Raw genomic sequence first — 19,469 nt, 5'->3', positions numbered from 1 at the left:
CCAACTTTTGCTGTCCCCTCAGCCTCACCCTTCTCTACCTCCCCTCTCTGTCTCCCCCTCTCTACGACCTGCTGAACCAGCACACGCCGGCTTGTCTGTCAAATCGACATAACAGGTGCTCCAGCAACGACCTCACTTCCCCCACTTTTCTCCCTCTGCAGCCCTAAGGCACATGCACACACACACACACACACACACACACACACACACACACACACACGTAGAGAGCATGCACACACAGGCAAACACTCTCTTACATGTTCACCCAAGTTGCTTTGGAAGATTGAAGTGAAACTCAGGTGATTTTCCTTGGCACCAATGCTAATACATACTGTAAAGTATATGCTGACGGACACTGACTTACTGACCTGTGACTCTCAGTGGTGTCACACGCTCACACACGCAATACACACACACGTAGACTTGCCTGCAAACAGTACTAAATCACTTTAAGAGGGTGACCCAAAGGTGTCTTGACAGGAGCATATGAGCCTGCAGTCTTGCTGCAGTACATGATTTGATGCGAGTCCAAAACACTCCCGGGCTTTTCTCGCTGCCTTGTACTAAACCGTCTCTTTATCCTGCTTCACTCTTTTATCACATCACATTATGTGACAATTCTGCTCCTAACATTTAGGAGCTGGCCTTATTTCATCAGAGTGTCTACTTTTTTGTCAAATTCACATACAAACAAACACAACAGTGCTTATTGTCTTTGAATCTGCACGTTAATCAATCAGTCAGCAGATAACAGAGTGGGAGTCAATGGCTGTTAAAAGGCAGGGGAGGGGAGGGGGGGGACGAGGCCATGGAGGGGGAGGGGTCAAGTTTGACAGTCGCTCACAGTTGCCACCAAGGATCCAGGATGCTTTGGGGCGGATGGGGAGAGGGGGCAGAGAGAGCGAGGCAGCGGTAGAGAGGGTGAGTTTCTATCAGAAGGGGACGAAGGAACCACTGATCCTTTTTTCTCTTTGCATTTCACCTTTAGGGGAAAGAAGAAGTGTAGAAAACGGGGGAAAGGAAAAAAAAGGATATGAAAAGAATATGAAAGAAAGACATCGTCATTAAACACACTACGAAGTTCTTTCTTTCCCTCTCTTCCTCCATCTCGCACCTCTCAGTTTAATCTTAAATCCACTCCAATTTCCCCAGAGGGACTCAATTCTCTCTTTTCCTGTAAGTATTCTCTTTCATTCTACTGCTTTTATTCTCTCAGTGTTTTCAGTGCCTTCTTGGGCCTCAGTGCCCTACTGAGAAATAATACCTGTGCCAGACAGTCAATCAATTGCTTGTTATTTGATTGCATTAATGAGTGAGTGGCCTTCTTTTTGGACTCATATTGTAAATAAGTGAGGTGTGTGTGCATTTATGGGATTGGGAATAGGAAGGGCACTGTGGTGATTTAGAATGCATAACCTCAGCTATTCCACAGCACGTGTGTGTGTGTATGTGTCTAGGTGTGTGTGTGTGTGTGTGTGTGTGTGTGTGTGTGTTTGTCCATTCCCTTCAAACAATCTTCCTTTGGGTGTTGTGTGGCTGGCCAGTTCAAATCAATATTGTTAATCTTTTGTGTGTGTGTTTTCGTGTGTGTGTACTAATGCAGCTTATGTAGATTCCCAGCTCTCCCTATTTGAGAGGCAGCGCCACTTCTTTTAGTGCATGACACATTTGTGGTGCTGCTGTCACTGTATAAGTGTGTGCGTGATGCTGCAGGTGTTGCGAGGTCATGTTTTGTCCGTCACAATCGGTGTCCTCCGGCCCTGACGTCTCAGTTTCTGCTGGGGCCTCTGTCTCCGTCACTCTCCTCCTCTTCCTCCTCCTCTTCCTCTGTCTCCTCACTCCGTCTCTCTAAAAGCCTACTTGTCTGTTTAATTCTCTGTGTCGTTAGTTCTGTCTCTGTGGGTGGGCCTCTGTGACTCTCTGTGTGATTATGACAGACTGTCTACAGGGAGGCCTGCTGTTGCCAGAGCAGCTCACTGCAGTGCTCAGTCCGCCTGTAGGTCTGAGAGGCTTTGCGTCTCTATTTCCCCCTCCATCTATCTCCGCTGTGCTTTGTGTGCCTCTATCAATATCGGTTTGTGTCTATCAGTGGATTAACAAGCATCTGTCTCTCTCACTCCCCTGCTTCCTCTGCTCCCCTGCAACAGTGAGAGACAGAAGGAGAGGGGTCCATTCCTCCTGGTAGAGTGACACCAGGAATTTCCTCTCTCCCTCTACTCCCCCACCCTCCCCTCCACCATGACACTACTGGCCTCCGAGAGGTCTCTTCTCATCCGGAACAAGTTCCGCTCAGGTGAGGAATCCTGGAGTCTCAATTCACGCCAATTAAAAGAGAGAAAGATTTATTTTTCGACTCCACATCTCGGGCAACAATATGTAGAGTATTTATGAGGGTTATTGGCTGGTCGTTCACGTTGTCTAACTTGTGATCGATAAAGTGAAGGTATTGATCATGGTGAATGGATTCAGTGATTAATACACAGATATGTCTTGAATTGATGTGAAGACAGCTGAGCCTGAGGCTTAAGTTCTCTGCATGTTACTGTGTGACACATTAACCCCAACATGCTCTGGTTTGTTGATAAGCAGGAAAATCCCTTTATTTAAATCCCCTTTTAAACCTCTATAACATGAAATATTAATGTCTAAATATGCACCAACCAACGTTAAAGTTAAAAAAACAGAGTTATTGATGATGATATCCTATCTCAATCAGTAAAGATTTTTATGATGTTGAGGGCAAAAATAATCAAAGAATAGCTGAAATTAATTAAAAATGATATTACTGAGTTTTATTTATCCGATGTATTATTTGACTGATTACAATTTTCAGCAGACAACCAGCATTCTGTGGCAAACAGCATTGAACAACCTTCCTGTAACTAAATAATTCAAGTTTCCCTACAAGTTGTAGCGGCTGCTGTTGTGTTCTCAGGCAGCTGTCATTAACGGCTGGTAAAATAGAAAGGCGGGGAAATGGCATAGACGCAGTCCCTTAGGTGTACAAACACCTGCTGGAAAACATGATTCCTTAGGGCAGCTGCTCTGTTTGACATCATGTATGTACATACAAGAGTCTATGCTAGTCTATAAAGTCTGCCGGTACATCAAAGTGATGTTCATCCTTTGGAAAAAACATTGGCTATTGTCAGTCATTATATAATATGACACAGTTGGTTTAAGTTCCTATTCACTGTTCAGTTGTTAACAGTTGTTTCTGTTTTTGTTGACCATTGACATGATTTATTTCCAATGAACATCACAAAGTAGGCATGTGCTAGATGTTAAGGGTCAATGTTCAGAAAAAGTGGTAAACCTTGCGTTTACAAAGTAGCTCCCAACCCTTAAAACAAAATCTACTTGCAACACCTCATCATATCTATGAGTTGTGAGAACTTCATAGGATTGTTTAATTTGAAAGATTTTAAGAAGCCTAAAGAGGTAAAATACATGAACAATTCAACATTTGTATTGGGCCTTGTATGAAACAATCTAACAGTAGAAAGACACACACACACACACACACACACACACACACACACACACACACACACACACACACACACACACACACACATTGAAATCAAACAGAAACTCCAGTGTGATAAGCACAGCTTCCTTAACTTGTTAAGACAACAGAGAACAGCACGCTAATCTTCTCTAAATCACAATTTTTAAGACGTTAAAATTTTATTTTGAGGTGTCAGAGAGTGGTGTAGTTAGCAGCCCAAACGAGGATGACGTGAGGAAGAGGGGATGTATGGGAGGCTGGTGGAGAGAGCGGGACAGCTGAAGGGGGGATGGGATCAACAGAAATAGACATACTGAGAGATAAATAGTAACTCCCCCTTCCCCTCCCCTCCCCTCCCCTCGTCAGGTCTCTCAGGTCTCAAAACTCACCGAAATCACACCATGCCCTACCCTGCTTCACCTGTTTGTGTGTGTACTGAATGCTAATGTGCATACGTATGTGTGGTGTGTAGATGTGTGCAGGCATCCAAGGAGATATATAATCTATATGCATTGCAAAGTCATGGGGTACTATACATTACGAGGCCATATCATTTAACAGTGATCATGCTGTCCTGCATTGCTCAACTCTTACCTTTCTGCGTGTGTCATTTCTTTTCCCCAGATCATTTGTCCTTAAAATCAAACTAACTTACTGCTCTATCAATGCAACTTGTAATACTTCATCTTTTTCTTTTTTAACGCAGCCAGCTCAATCTCTTTTTTTCTCTTTCAGTCCTGCAGTTGAGGATTCAGAACCGAAGGCAGAGTGAAATCAATGCAGACTCTGGTTAGTTTATGTCTATTAGTTACATTGTTATTGATCCCTGAACACCATGATTGCTGGGAGGATTTCATATTAATGATATTCAGGTCGCCCTCTCTTCACTGACACATGATTCGTTAACTTCTTTGTTGGTTTTACTATGTTGACCAGCTTTTACTTTCTTGATATCACTTTTGGAGTAAAAATGTTGTGTTTAATTAAAAATTGTGCAAGATCCTAGAAGTTAATGTTTTCATATTATACTGCATATCTTTTGTTAACAATGTTAATAAAATTTGACATTTATACCATGAGCAGGATGCAAAACTGTCATTGTATTCACAATAACAAGTCTGCACAAAATCACACATACAGCAGGTATCAGAGATTTACAAAGAAAAAAAACTAGCATCTTCTAATATTAGAGAGTATTGAATTGCAGACAACATGAAAGGATTTCACCAAGATAACATATGTTCAAAACTAACAATATGCTTTAAATATCAGGCATTGTTTTAGGATAAAGCAGCAAATAAATTGTGCAGCAAATGTAATAAAGACTAATCTAGAGACATGGAAAAAAAACAACAATCTCAAAGTCAGACAGGCTGTGCACTTTGCTTCAGTTCCCTCCTTGTTGTCTGAGGCTGAAGCAGGTTGCACATTCTGACGCCTGCCAACAAAAACAGAGCGCCTCAGATGCTCCATGCTGTAACTTTGAGGGATGAGTTGAAAGCTGAGAGTGCTTTGTTGATGCACTGGTTCACCTGAGTTGCTCCTCTATCATGCTAGCATCCTCTAAAAAAATTTGCTCTGTAGTGTAGTTTCATCATACCACCACATCTTGTCTGTTTCCATAGGGTTGAAATCTGCGTGCTCCCCTAAAAAAGCAGAGAAAGACCAGAGTGAAGCTCTGGTAAGTAGACTCCAGTTTTTCAATGATATCCAACAGCATGACATTTCCACGCTATAGATCAAATACAGATTTTGATGCAGATGCAGATTAGGAGCCAAGTGAAAATAAATGTTTCCCTCCACATAGGTTATTATTGATATTAGATTGTACAGTTAATTATATTTGATAGAACAAAATGAGACCACATTTTTGTTTACCTGTCTTACAGTTTGTCTTACTTCCATAGCTGTGCGTTCATAATAAATGAATTAACATGAATTGTGAGAAATTATTAAGTATAGGTCAGTTTCCTTTACTGTTATATGGGTGAGACGGTCTTCTGTGTTTAGCCATCTCACCCACAGATTTTGCAAATGTTCTGGGGGAAACACTGGTGTAAACTAGTATTTCATTAGGTTACATTGACGTTGAAGTGTTATTCAGCTTTCCCCTGAATGAACTGCATTGTAATCTGTGGGCCCTGGCTGTTTGACCTGCTGTTTCCTGATGCAGCGTCTAACTGACGGTGGCGCCGCTCAGAAGTTGCCCCCTTGTGGTCTGAACACTGAAACTGCACAAGGTGATGCCCTGCCTACAGTGATGTTGCTGTCTCCTTCCTGCTTTACCCTCTGTGCTCCCGGCAAAAAACCATAGTGGCATATTTCCTCTCTCTTCCTTTCTGTCTGTATTTTATCATGTCTGCTCTCTGCTTCTTGTTGTACAGCGCGAGGAAATGAAGTGTGCAAATCTGGCAATGGGCTTGGTGTTTCATCAGCTGTCAGTTAAAAATATATTGTGACCTTGTTGCACACTGTAACTCTGCATTTTAAGCAGCCTGCAAACATATCAGTGATTGACAGCACATGATAAACCCACCCATCCAGAGATCAGAGTCATCGTTTAGCCTACTGACATCTTTCTCGCTTTATCTTTTCCACACCCTCTAACCTTCCTTTTAATTTGAAAAGACTATTTTTAAAATATCAGGCTTTATGAACTGTCTGATTTCCCTTTCTGCCCTTTTAAAAATGTTGTGTGAATGTGTTTGTATGTGTGTTCTTATCCACGGGGATACATCTCCCAATGGACAGGAGTGTTTACTGTTTTTTGATGCCTCTGCTGGTTTGAATTGGGACTGACTGCCTGTGGCAACACGGCTGTGCACGCTCACATCACATATGTTCTGGAATTTCTCTCTCTCTCTCTCTCTCTCTCTCTCTCTCCCATCTGTCCCATCATCTCTCCACTTATCTGCACCGTTCTTGTCATCCCCGCAGAGAGGACTGTGTGTGGGGCCCAGAGGCTGAAGAAGTCTCGCCAGACACAGGACCTCACTGAGAGGATCCAACGTCCATCTGGGCCTGTGGAGCAACAGCAGAAACACACACTGCCCCTGGAGAACCGTGAGTCAACATACATATGCATGCACCAGCACACACAGACAGGGTCACACACATTTTTTTTTTCCTTAAATTTTTTATTCCAATCTCATCTCCTCCTCCTTTGACCTTACCTCCTTTCACTTTTCATTTCCTCAGGTCCTGCCTCTTTCCCTCTGTCCGCTGATGTCTTCGAAGATGACATTTCCTCCTGCCCCTCCTCCTCGCCCACAGAGCAACATGGCGTTCACCAATCACCAGCCTTCACGTCATTGCCGAGGCTCTCAGGTGACCAATTACTGAGTGACTTCTCGGCTGTGGGCCCGTCCCTTAACCACAGCCCTGTTCATGCTCAGGTGAGGAAACAACACTGAGATTTAGTTTCGATTAAGACCCATGTATGTTGGCAGCAACAAGGAAGTAGTTCCTACCAATATCCTCACATTAACAGACTTGTGAGTTTATAAATAGCCTCATATGTCAACTCTGATAATCTGATATTCCGCCTTCAGTCTGGTTTGGCGTTGCTCCCGGCAACCGAGGGCATCAGACAACCTATGAGTGAATCAAACTCCATGGCAACAACTGGGAGACCAAATGGGATGTATCTGACCTCTCAGACCACACCCCTGCTGCCAAAGGTAATGTGGGGTTAGTGCATGTTAATGCTGTCACATAAAAAACATATTGCTTTGACTTTCATTTTGTGGCTCATTTGAATTTCATAAGGGTCTCTTTTGTTATGAATCTTTTGACAACTTCTCAAAATAACATCATAATCTCAAGAATGCAAGCAAATATATGTGGTAATATGTCAACATTAAAGAGATCTTCAACCAAATAAAATGGTCACTCGTCTGTTTTGTCAAACACAATGCTCTGCAGTAAGCTGCTCTGCATTCATTACTGTCAATTTGCACTTCTGGGGGAGCTCAGTATTTGCCCTGTAGGTTAACACATTCACACACAGGCGGCATGGCTGTATGTCAGAACCAGCACATGCTGTCATCTGGAGATTTGTGAGGCATTTGTTCATTTCATGTAAGAGTTTAACCTTGACATGGGGCAAATACTGTGAAACAATGTGAAACGATTTTACATTTTCTCTGCAATATTCAACACGCTACTCTTGAAATGAGTCACCAGGACCACAGTATGGTTACAGTTGAAATGTGTCTTTACAGACAGCACGGCCCCACAGCCCAACCTGCTCCTCCTCATTACCTTCCTCCCTCAACTTCAACCATCTTCCCCGCCCACGGAAACCACGAGACACCAAACCCAAAATGAGGAAACTCAAATATCACCAGTACATTCCTCCAGACCAGAGAGGAGGGTCTGGGACTGGAGGTACCACTATAATGCTTTACTTTCCAACATTTAAAAAATTCTTTCATTTGTCAAATCAAGTCTTGCGCTTGGAGTGTGTGTTTGAATTTATCCTAAAAAATTGTTTATTCCCAGGAGGAGCCAAACAGAAGAGCCCTACTCCTACCCAGTCTTTAGACCCGGCCTACTCCCATCTCCTGAAGCAGCAGCAGGTCTTCCTCCAGCTGCAAATCCACCAGAACCAGCAACAGCAACTACAACAGCAACAACTACAACCACAACAGCAGCTCACTGTTGTTCCCAGGTATGCAAACAGATGGCTGTAATTCTAAATGAGCAAACTAGGCAGATCTCTTTATCAAGGGATGTTAGTCCTCAGATTGTTTGGTCGAGGTAATGCTCCTGTCGTTTCCTTCAGCGGAGAGCACAGTGATGTGAAGTCCTCTGGAGCCATGCCCCTGAATCCCCAACCAGTTCCCGCCACAACAAACCACAACACGACAGACACAAACCCTGCATCCAAGCCTGAGCTTCTCCCTGCAAATCTTGTTGATCTAACAGTAAGAAAATTATGAAAGCACTGAAATAATGATGACTATTATTTACAAATTAATGGTGAAGACAAACTCTCCTTGTCCTTTGCCCATCCACCTTCACCTCCTCCTTTTCTTCAGGTGTCAGAGTTGCGGCAGCAGCTACGTAAGCGTGGCCTCCCTGTCTCCGGCACCAAGCCTGCTCTGTTGCAGCGTCTCCGCCCGTTCCAGCTTCCCCACTCCTGCCTCACCCCTGCTCCCCTCTGCCAGCTGGGTACCAGCCTGGAGCCGCTCACCCCTTGCCCCTCGCTGCCACCCAGCCAGAGCCCCGGCTCAAGCTCCAGCTCTGGACGAGACTCCCCCAGCAGCAGCCCGAACCAACAGATGTACGTCCCGGACAGGGGAGTTCCTAATGGGATTCTCAGTGACGCTCAAAATGGAATTCTGAACAGCGTGACGAATGGTTTCACGAATGCTGCGCCAGTCAGTTTGGCTGGTGAACAGTGTCTTTCCAACGCTGTCTTCCTGGCTCCTGCCAGCACCGCCTCAGGAACTCCAAGTCCCAGTCTACCCATGTCGTCTTCCTCGCCCATGCAGTGTGGGGCTCCTTGGAGAACTGAGAACGAGCAGCAGCAGCAACAGCAGCAGGAGCTAAGTGTGGAGCTGGAGATGAGGGAGAGGTTACGGAGCAGGCCCAGGGACCACTCCACTAACACCGGCAACGAGGTGAGCAAAGACAGGCTTGTTTGTTTAGTCTATGAGGAGTTGGAGAATAACAGGATGACTGCTTTCCAGAACTAAAATCATTAAGTTTTGTTATTATTCCGCTAGTCTTGTGGAGGATCCCTTCATCCGTTCCTGCAACAGGATCCTGGATGCTCCAGACGGAAATCAGAAACGGACACACAGACAGAAGTGTTGTTTACGCAGGTAAACACACAAATCAATACACACACATCTTAGATAATCGCTTTCCAAGGGCACGCTACGTAGTCTTCAATCTAGAAAACTGGTCAAACATGTGAGCATACTCTCATCACCCAGCTGTCAACTGATTTCCCCCTGCTTTCCAATCAGGTGTTTTGCTGCCAGCCGTGTGATATGATTGGCCAGGATTTTGAGCTGCCAGTGCAGATTACAGCAAGTCCAGTTCAGACGTTGTCCTGTGTTCGCAGCTTGGAGGAGGAACTACAGGAGGCTATCCAGAAAGCACAGGTTAGAGTCTGTAGATGAAGTGGAAGAGATCACCTAGAGTTCCTTTTCCACAGTGGGATTTAAGTGTTTCTTTTGGCCACAGATGGACCCTCGGCAATCCATAGATGACATTCTGGATGAGCCCATGACTTGTGTTGGTAAGTATCCCACAATTAATAAAGAGCACAACTTAAATGGCACTCGCAATTTCTTTCAGTGTCTAATCTATTTAGCTACCTCTCTTCCAGGCTCTGTCAACGTCTGTGATCATAAATCCCCAGCCCACTCAGTCCCCGGCCTTTCGCCTCCTCCTCCTTCTCAAGCCGATCAGTCCCAGGCCTCCCAGCTGCACAAGGATGACAACTTCCTCCCCTCCCCTCTTTGCTCCTCTCTCTTGTTGGAGCTCCCTCCGTCTCCTGCTGTTATAAACCCCAGCCAGGTGATCCCAGCTCCTCCACTACCACCACCCATCTGTACTTCCCCTCTGCCGTCCACTGGGAAGTCACGTAAACGACGGGCTCCGACATCGTTTGACGCTGCCGACTGGCTTGAAACTCTGACGTCCGGCCTCCGACCTCTTACTCCACCAGCAGCTCCTTTTGTTGAGTCAGACTTCAGTCTGGATTCAGATCTGAATGTCAGTCGAGTGTTGGATCTAATGATAGAGAAGTGGTGAGGATTTGTGTGTGTGTATTTGTTTGTATGTACAGTAGGTGAGTGATGGTCATGAATGGGGCAAACATGCATCCCACTGAGGGAACAAGATTGTGAATAGCGGCCTCCATCCGTCCATCCATCATTGCAAGGCTGTCAGAGTCACTGGCTCCACGCAATGTCGAGAGCTGGATTCATTGCAGCGAGCAGATTAAACATGACTTTGATGGGGCAACGAGAGCACAAACACACACACACACACACACACACACACACACACACACACACACACACACACAGGCACTGCAGAATGCTGTTTAAAGGCACTTGGGCTCAGCCAGAAATGGCAAACAAGCAACACATCTGTGGATTGACACACTCCACAGCGCAATGTTTGCAGTGCAAAACAAAAGAAAACCTGGTGGCATATTAATTTAAACATGCTTCCTGGTCGCGCTGGGAGAATGTTGTTTCTGACTTATCTCCAAGACCCGTTGTCGGATTGGGTTGAGTGTGGCCCCTGGTGTTGACTCAGTCATTGAGTCCTAGCCATTCATAAAGCCTATTTAGAGGGTGTAAAAGCCAGACAGAGCACACAGCTTGTGTGTGGCTCCAAACCTTAACCCCGGTGCCAGACACACAGTCGGCATGCAGAGGGAGAAAGCTGGCAGAAGTTGCAAACAAGCAGTGTGTGTGTGTGCGTGCTCTTGTGTGTACGTGCGTGTGCGAAAGCTTGTGTGTTGTGTGAAGTATGTGTGCGTTCAATATGTCTGACTGTGTGTGACTGAGCACACAAGGCTGCTTCTGTTTTGTACGTGTCAACACCCAACTGCTTCAATGTACATTTATTAGCATTAATGTCCAATGCACTTGTAGTTATTTGTTTGCTTGCAATTAAGTGTGCGTGACTGTATGCGTAGTATGATTGAACTGTGAGAGGATACATGTGAAAGACACAGAAAAAAAGCTGTGGATCTCTGTGTCCACATTTCAGACCAGACATTTCATTGTAGGCTCATTGCCAGCAGGCAGTAACTCCAGTGTAGTTATCCAGTGTAATCATCAGAACAGCCACATTACCTTGTTCAAGTCACCATTCTCCAGGAGAGCAATCAGGCAACCACCCCAAAAATAGTCCCCATATAAATGCTTCAATCAGACAAGTTAGAGTTTCCTCATCGCTTTGCAAGAACAGGTGGTCATTTTGTTCCCTGATTAACCTCCAACCATGTCTGGCCCGCTGCACGGTGCTTACCCTGCTACTAGCAAAGCCAGATTTAGCACAATTTATAACCCAACATCAAGGCCACACCTGTTCACTTAGTATAAATTAATTCCAAGCATGTATCATTTGACATTGTTACATCTTTGCTGTATATTTCAATATACAAAATGACCATTTATATTAAGAGAAAATGCAATGTAGAATTAGCACGAAATAATATGTCTGGAGAACAGGTAGCATGACCAGGGGAGAACTTGTCTGTTGAAGCTGATACGGTAAAAACTGCACATTTACTTAATGGTGACAGAGATCTTGCTTTTATATTCTACATGATTTACTGTCCATGCAAAAAATGAGCACATTATTTGTTTGCATAATACACTTTTATTGAGTTATGTCCATTCTCAACCCCACTTAACATAATGACATTAATGATAAAAAATCTGACAGAGGTTAGCTGCCATTAACCTCTGCTGTACCACATAAATATAATTTAGATAGATCTCGTCTACATGAAGTTATATTTTGCCCTTAATTGGCTGCATGTCCCATCAATCGTTCATCAGAGCTCTGATTGGCTCATTCATATCTGGAACATTTGTATTGTGTTAAAATAAAAGTTAAGTGCCAAGTGCAATATGATTTGTGTAAAGGGCACATAAACTGGCAGATCTGAGGTTATCATGTCATGTTTTTTGTAAGCAATTATTTCAGTGTTGCTGCCGGCCAGTGCCTTGTTCTAATGATAAACCGGTGTCTTACTACGCAAGACAGCCTTGGTAAATTATTGGAAGAAGATATCTGTGCATAGGCAAACCTTCAACACACAGCTTTATGTTGAAGCAATTCTTGTACAGCTTTCACTACAGAGACTATGAAAAATGCAGTTGGATGTGGAAGGATGGCTATGATAATCATAGCGATCAATAAACATTGCCTACTGCATGAATAAAAAAAGAAAATTGATTGGCAGGAGAGTAAGATGCTACCTCCTGTGACTTCCAATGCTTTAGGGCCAACCCCAGTGTTTTCCTTGTTACTTATTTAATTTCCGAACACTGGTGCAGAGGTTCTTGGAAGACCCCTGAGACAGTTTCACATGTTTGACTTAATCGCAGGCTTTGATACTTCTGTTTTAAACTGGGGTTGAAACTGTCTTGATCTAGATTCAGGGCTGGTTAAGACGCATGTAAACTGGAAACATTCAGGTGTTGAAGGTAACTAAGTCTCTGTTGGCCACTTCTGCTGCTATAAATGCCTTATTGTAAAAACGTAAGAGAAAATAAAATGTTTTTGCTTTTATTTATTATGTAACTTATTCATGCAAAAAATATTAACCACTGTCCAAAAATGTATTTAAAAGCATTAAGAAAATTAAAGTCTTAATAGATTTTCTATTTGGTTCCTCTTTGTTTTTTTGTTATTGCTACACATATGGCACATTTAAAGGATTAACAAGTGGATTGCTTAATAAAGAAAGAAAGAATTATTGATAACTGACATATTTCACAAGAAACTGTCCCAAATGATGTCTCATTAAATATTGATGATATAGTAAAATTAAATATTAATTTGCAACGATATGCTGTTTAAACATCCATGAAGCAGCACTAACATCCACATGGCTGCATTGTTAATCTTCATAATGACACAGAATTATAATGTGGAGAGAGCAATGGTGTAGCTGTAAATAAAAAGCTGGATAATCTATGAACTCCAGTGATCATCATAAGGCAAGGGACACCAAATTAAGCAAAAAAGACAATAATATAGTGGTACTATTATATGCACTAGAAGAGTTTATTCGGTAGCATACACCTTCCTATTCATAGAAAACGATTGCTCCTACAAACAGTGAGTCAGGTGAGCATAGTTTGCTAAGTAAAAGGGTTTACACCTATAAGTGTATTTAGTGTTGATTAGTTTGAACATTTTAATGATCAAAACAATGGCTTTAAAATCAGCATCATTTTAGATGCCAGACCTGGTCGTACAGTATCTCAGATGCAGCTGAGCTCCTGGGCTAACATTTGCTAATTATTACTGAACAAAAAGTGCAGTTTAGGCTGATAGGAATGTTATTCATTGTGCAGGTATAATTTGTTTGCACTACCAAATCTTTTACAATTCATCCTGAATTGAATTAAAATGAGATAGTGTTGACTCCTCCAAAAAAGGAAGAGCCCTCAAAAAGTTTACGTCAATATTTTTTTATTTAATCCAGTAAAAATATTTTTTGGAATTAAACTTTTATACGAAAGTGAATCCTATGAGATTCATTCGTAATGAAATATAAAGTATGTAATAATTTCGTACAAAATCGACCTCAGTTGACCCTATGTTTGATTGGTTGCTCCAAGATCACGTGTCAGAGAGAGCGACAGCAGGTATCTAGTAGCGTCCGAAAGTTAAAAAATCACTGTTAACATAATGGAGTAAGTGACGATAATCTGCTGAACTTCACCTGGCGAAGCGCCTTAAACAAAGCTGTTTGCCCTCGCGTTAATAAGGCCATACCAGGACGTTTTCCCGGACTTGTTCAAGTCGTACCTGTTATCTCTTCGACATTGCCTGTCACATCAGCTGCATGCAAACGGACTTTCTCGTGTCTACATCGGCTGAAGATACCCGAGAACTTGTCAATCAGCTTCATGGAAACCCACGTTAACGGACTGGACACTGAGGCTGTGGCGCTGTTCTTCTGTTACTGGTGAGTTCACTTTGCTTTAAATGTTAGTTGTCAATTACTACTTTAGTTTTATTGTTTGGACAGTTTGTGCATTTCGCCATTGTTAATGTGTTTGCCAGCCAATGTTCCATGTTTTCTTTTTTGACCAATGTTGACCATGTATGATAGATAATAAGCTTATAGAGGAAGGTTAGTGCAGTTTGGTTGCATGTGCATTTTTGTCAGTGGTTCCATTCTGTTGATAGTGATTGTTGTCTGATGAAAGTAGCTGTTATGTGCAGGCTTCAACTTGCAACATAAATGATGGTGGTATTGTTGTGAGCCAAACGTATCATTTTGTGTTTTATAATGCATTTAGAGATATTTTGTATGGCTTATGACTGTATAAAAAAGGGATTTTTGTGTGACAGTTCGTGGCTGCTTGGCGTTGTGTTGTTGTAGTAACGTTACTGTCCTAACAGTCACAGTGAGGCATAAATACAGTCTTCAGCTCACTGAAGCACATGCATGCATATAATGCTGGTTTGATCAAATGGACCTCAGGAGAAAAACATTAGGCCCTTATTTTAAGTCAGTAAAAGGCGAAGTATAGTAAAAAAATAAAAAAAAAGTTGTCATTATTTATTGTTACTCTGATTGGCAATTTGTTTTTCAGGACAAAGTGCTAAGTTCCTGAGTAAAGCTCCCCCACCCAATATTATCTGCTGCTACATGATCACCAAAGTCAGTAGGAGTCATCCTCTGGGCATTTTGAGCATTTGTAAAAAATGTCATGATAATCCAACCAACAGTTGTTGAGATATATTAGTATTCTTGACTAAAGTGACGGACCGAACGCTGGACTTACATTGCCGTCCATAAATCCATGGCTAAAATTGTAATATGTCTTTATTAAATGTGTTTGCTGTTTTTCTTACTTGTTGTGTTATTGGTCTATTTTATAATCAGTGTTTTTTTTTGTTTTTTTTGCTCTTCTCAATATATTCTTGCAAACTGCTTAACTGTAAACTGCATCTCCTAATGAATGGAAAAAAAACTTGGCTTAATGGATCCAAATGTATCTGATGGATGAGTCAGGATGTTTTTCCCCTCTGATGTCTTGCCAAACAACTTGTTTTACTCTGCTATGCAAGAAGACGCCTTAAGGAAGTGTCCTTTTTTTCTCATCTTCATAGTCTTCTTTAGTGGTTCAGACACTGTTGCTGCAAGTTATCTACCCCTATAAAAGCAGGTGGGTTGATTAATTGATTGATTGATCACAGACCAAGATGTGTTGTGAGGATCCGTCTCCATTGCAATCAAAGACGGGGATATAAAGACAATTCGTTAGACTCGCGTTCAGCTCAGAGAGATCTAAACCAGCTTGTCTGTTGGTTGTACAGCGAGCTACAGCTGCGTATGTTGACAAGTTTAACCCTGCCGTACCTGTCTAGAGACCAGGCACAAAGAAGAAATAAGATGAGACAATCTACTCTCTTTGACTTATCCACCCAGGGGTGAGAGTGTGTTTTCACAGGGGTAATACTCCAAAGCTGTGACCAGGGTGTAATGAGGGATTCTCTGTAATGGCCCCTCTAGCCGTTCCACATCACTTCCCCCTTTGCAATAACCGCTTCCTGCGCGATTTCATGGGAATTAAAGGGAGAAAGGTGTGTTTCATATGTAAAGCAGGTAGCTCTTGCTGAGACGTGAGATGGTTTGTGTGGATTCCCTCCCTCCATCCCTCTCTCCCTCTCTCTTCCTCCCTCTCTCTTGGGTCGGTGGTGGGGTGTTGGAGGGGAGGGTGTGTTTGAGGTAAGCTTTGATCACTGGCAGAAGGTCGCTGTGGTTCGATTTCTGTGGCGCTCCTCTGAGACGTTTGCTCTGCAATTATAAACCGAGGGAAGGCAGAGGGATGGTAATGTTCTCAGCAGCTACTGTAGCCCGCGTGTCAGTTAGCCAACAGCGAACATGAATCGCATTTACAGTATGAGGCAGTAAGAAGGCATTTGGTACCAGAGCTACCAGGACATGGGATGTTAAATCTATTTAATAATCTCTTTACTATGTGAGCTGTGTGGTTATAAGAGACTCAATGAAGGACTGCAAAAGCATGAGGCTCTGAACTTCTGCTGGCTCCCCATCCACAGCCTCATACATACTGTAGATAGCATAAAGTACTTACTTAAACTTGTTATAAAGGATTTTTTGGCCACTTGGAGGTGCTGGAAACAAGCGGCGAACACAGCATTTTACATATTATCATCTTTTACGCTGATATGGCCAGTGTCTTATAGGAAACTATTTAGACATCCAGCAGATACAGAACAACATCAGCATTTGTTTCTGCTTTAATGTGCTATGATTCAGTGTTTCCTCTATAGTCCAGCAGCAGTTATGGTGGCATGCCGCTGACAATAAAAAGATCATTATTATTATTTTTTTTTAGAAGATAAGAGAGGAAGAGAGAGCTCCATCTTATGTCTTCAGAAACAAACATTATATTTGTTTGCACCATGTTGGACGCTTCATATCCAGGCCAGTTCACACACCTGTGAGTAAAGCATAAAAACAAGATAGTTTGCACTTAACTGATCACGATAACGATTATAACAGCAGAAAGTAGATGTCAAAAATAAAGCAAGAACTGCTGATCACAGATTCAGGATTATCATTCACCGAAGGGAAATCTGTCCTGCAACCTTACTTCAGTGTCGCACAGTGACGTTACAGCAAATGCAATCATTTTATAGGAAAACGCAAGGAAACGCGTACCTATCCTATAAAGAAACATCTGAATGTATCATTTCCTTTTGGGTCACAAAACATGGGGATTCAATAAAACCACAACAGAAATCTTTGTTGTTTTTTTCTGCAGAAACTGGTGAATTATTACTGCTGCTCTGCCTCAAGGAGGAAATATTTGAAAAATTCAAACGCTCTCTGTTGTTGTTCTCTATGTCATTAGAAGGTAGAGTGATTTGTATAATTTGTGTTTATAAAAGAGAAATAATTGAGAGAAGATGGGGGTTGATTCATGATGATAAACCGCCTCTGTAAAGAGGCTGTTGTTGAGGAATGATGAATTATTCTTCTTATGTTCAGAATAACTTATTTCCTTGTAGTTCTCTGTTCAACTGTATCTAACTGGTTCATTAACACCTCCTCATAAAATCTGTTATCACGAAGTGCACGCAGCCCAATGTGGAACGTGCCCTTCAGCGTTGCTAATCATGAAATTACGTCTGTGGGAATTTTACCTCCTCACTGCGGACCGACTCCTGCTGCACAAGACCATGTTTCTGTGCTGAAATCTTGCTAAAGGGACATCCACAGACTATTTCAAAAGACATGGCAGGGTGCAGCTTTATCCTGTGAAGGAAGGAGGCCCTGAAACTGTTTAAAGTAGCCTGCGTCTATGTCTGTAACTAGAGGCTTCTGCAGCTTTCCAGCTCTGCCACACATCAAACTGAAGAGCTGGTTAAGCTGAGCATAGCTGCTGCTCAGCTTTGTTTAAAACTGTGTGAGATGGGGAAGGCTAATTGGACTAATTAGCACCAAAACAAGGCTTGACTGAACTGTCTTTCTGCACCACAGATGTTTCGCCTCTTTTTAGTGGGAAAAAAGGATGCAGAGAGAAAAGAGACTCATTTTCAAGGCTAACCCGATGTGGCATTATTAGGCTCTGTGCAGTCACAAAACAGGCGGGTAGACATGCTTCTGATGTGCTGGTGATTTAACTGACCTTTGCCACAATAGCGGGACTCTCACAACTCCAACCGAGCTTCTTGACAGTCAGTATTTGAGGCGCACTACGGTGTGGGATGAAAGCTTCACCAACTTTGCACTTTTCTGGTCTGAACTCTATTTTTTTCTTGGCTCAAGCTTAGTTTATACTCGCTGTAGTGCGAGGTGCGCGTGCCAGAAAACGACATAATCATGGCTGGGAAGTGGTCACGGCGCTTGGTCGTGCACTTTGGAATTTTTGTAACATGACTGTCACAGATAGTACACTGATAAAAACACGATATATTTACATGTCTAGGGATTATACAAAGAAGGCCAATTTGTTTTTAGATGCTAGCCAAATCAATTTTTCAGGATATTTAACCTCTGTTTCTATATAATGCATGTGCTACTTAACTTTTTACTTTACAGGACTTGAATTTGAGGTATGATTTTACAGATAATTACAATCCCTCCTCGTCATTGTGGAGGTTGGTTTATGGCTTTTTGCCGGTTACAACTACAGTCTATGGGCCATATATGGGCATGTCTATGGTTACACTCGTTGCCTTTTTGATTCCTCACAGTTCATTTTGTTTGTACGCCCTCTGTCGTTTCGGAGGATAATACAGCGCATAGAGCAGGGGTATTCAATTATAATTCAACGAGGTCCAGTTAGAGAGAATTTCCTCATTCAAAGGTCCGGAACATAACAATAATGTCTAACTGCTGTTATGATTTAGGACTGTCAAATCAAAAAAAAAGAAAGTTTAATTTAATAATATCTCAACAATATTTGTTGTCAGTTTTCAAATTGAACTGGATAAATTAAAAATAATACACAATCTAATAATAAATATGTATGTTCTCTCATTTCAAGGGATACAAGGGCTGCATTTCAGGATAAAATAAATAACAGAAAGCTTTTGAAAAATTAATTGAACTGAATTGTCCTTGCCCTGCAGCTTTAAATTCAGATGTGAAGTGATGTCACCCAAAAAAGCCACGATATCTATATTCTTCTTATCTTCTAAATGGAGAAATTTGTGTGCAGGGTCTGTGGTTAATAAAACCACTTGTTTCAGCTCTATTCCTATCTCTGTTAACATCATTGTTGGGCTGTGAAATCTGATCATATTGGGCTCTTAGATTGTTTATTTTCTGTGCCCTCATTTTGGATTTGAGTGGGTTCCTTTGCTCAAAAGATGTGTGCTTTGTCTCGTAGTGGTGCTTCATATTACCACTTTTAATAATCGCAGCGGTCTCTGAATATTAGACATTCTGGTTTTAAACTGCCCATAGGAAGATTGAACCTGTAAGAGTCTGTCCATTCTTGGTTAAAGGTTTTGGTCTCGCTCTCACGTACTATTCCGCCTGTTCGGCCTCTCGTCCAGTCTCTCCCGTTTGTTTATATCTCACTCAAGCTGCGTTGCTTATAGAAATGCTCATATTGGTTTGGCTGAGCAGCATCACGTGAGCCAGTGCCGTAAAGGCTAGAGAAGCTGCGCCGGTTAAAATAGAGGCGCTCTGTAAAAATGTAATAATTCTCAATTATCTTTCGGTTATAGGTCTGAGTCCGGATACAAAGGC

The 19,469-nt window shown here is 42.4% G+C and overlaps 1 protein-coding gene across 1 annotated transcript; it reads left to right on the top strand.

Annotated features, from left to right (window-relative positions):
* The first annotated feature begins 969 nt into the window (after positions 1 to 969).
* si:dkeyp-69b9.3 (myocardin) lies at positions 970 to 12,818 on the top strand. The gene is made up of 16 exons (XM_068735462.1): positions 970 to 1,176; positions 2,148 to 2,293; positions 4,247 to 4,300; positions 5,137 to 5,192; positions 5,685 to 5,751; positions 6,449 to 6,574; positions 6,710 to 6,906; positions 7,063 to 7,191; positions 7,735 to 7,900; positions 8,015 to 8,183; positions 8,298 to 8,439; positions 8,554 to 9,138; positions 9,244 to 9,342; positions 9,490 to 9,627; positions 9,710 to 9,764; positions 9,855 to 12,818. Exons 2-16 carry the CDS (start codon positions 2,239 to 2,241, stop codon positions 10,280 to 10,282), a joined length of 2,466 nt encoding a protein of 821 aa, XP_068591563.1. The 5' UTR covers positions 970 to 1,176; positions 2,148 to 2,238; the 3' UTR covers positions 10,283 to 12,818.
* Positions 12,819 to 19,469: the final 6,651 nt, after the last annotated feature.

Source organism: Cebidichthys violaceus, unplaced genomic scaffold (assembly GCF_023349555.1).
Source record: "Cebidichthys violaceus isolate CVI_PGR_0920_01 unplaced genomic scaffold, fCebVio1.0.p SCAF_7, whole genome shotgun sequence".
In the NCBI taxonomy this organism is placed as follows: Eukaryota; Metazoa; Chordata; class Actinopteri; order Perciformes; family Stichaeidae; genus Cebidichthys; species Cebidichthys violaceus.
The sequence above is the reverse complement of the archived record's forward strand: the minus strand, read 5'-3'. Positions and strand labels throughout refer to the sequence as shown.

Excerpts from the sequence above, each read along its gene's own strand:
- si:dkeyp-69b9.3 (XM_068735462.1), top strand. The coding sequence starts at position 2,239 with ATGACACTACTGGCCTCCGAGAGGTCTCTTCTCATCCGGAACAAGTTC. Across the intron at positions 5,752-6,448 it reads GAACACTGAAACTGCACAAG|AGAGGACTGTGTGTGGGGCC; the intron begins GTGATGCCCTGC and ends TCATCCCCGCAG. Across the intron at positions 9,139-9,243 it reads CCACTAACACCGGCAACGAG|TCTTGTGGAGGATCCCTTCA; the intron begins GTGAGCAAAGAC and ends TTATTCCGCTAG.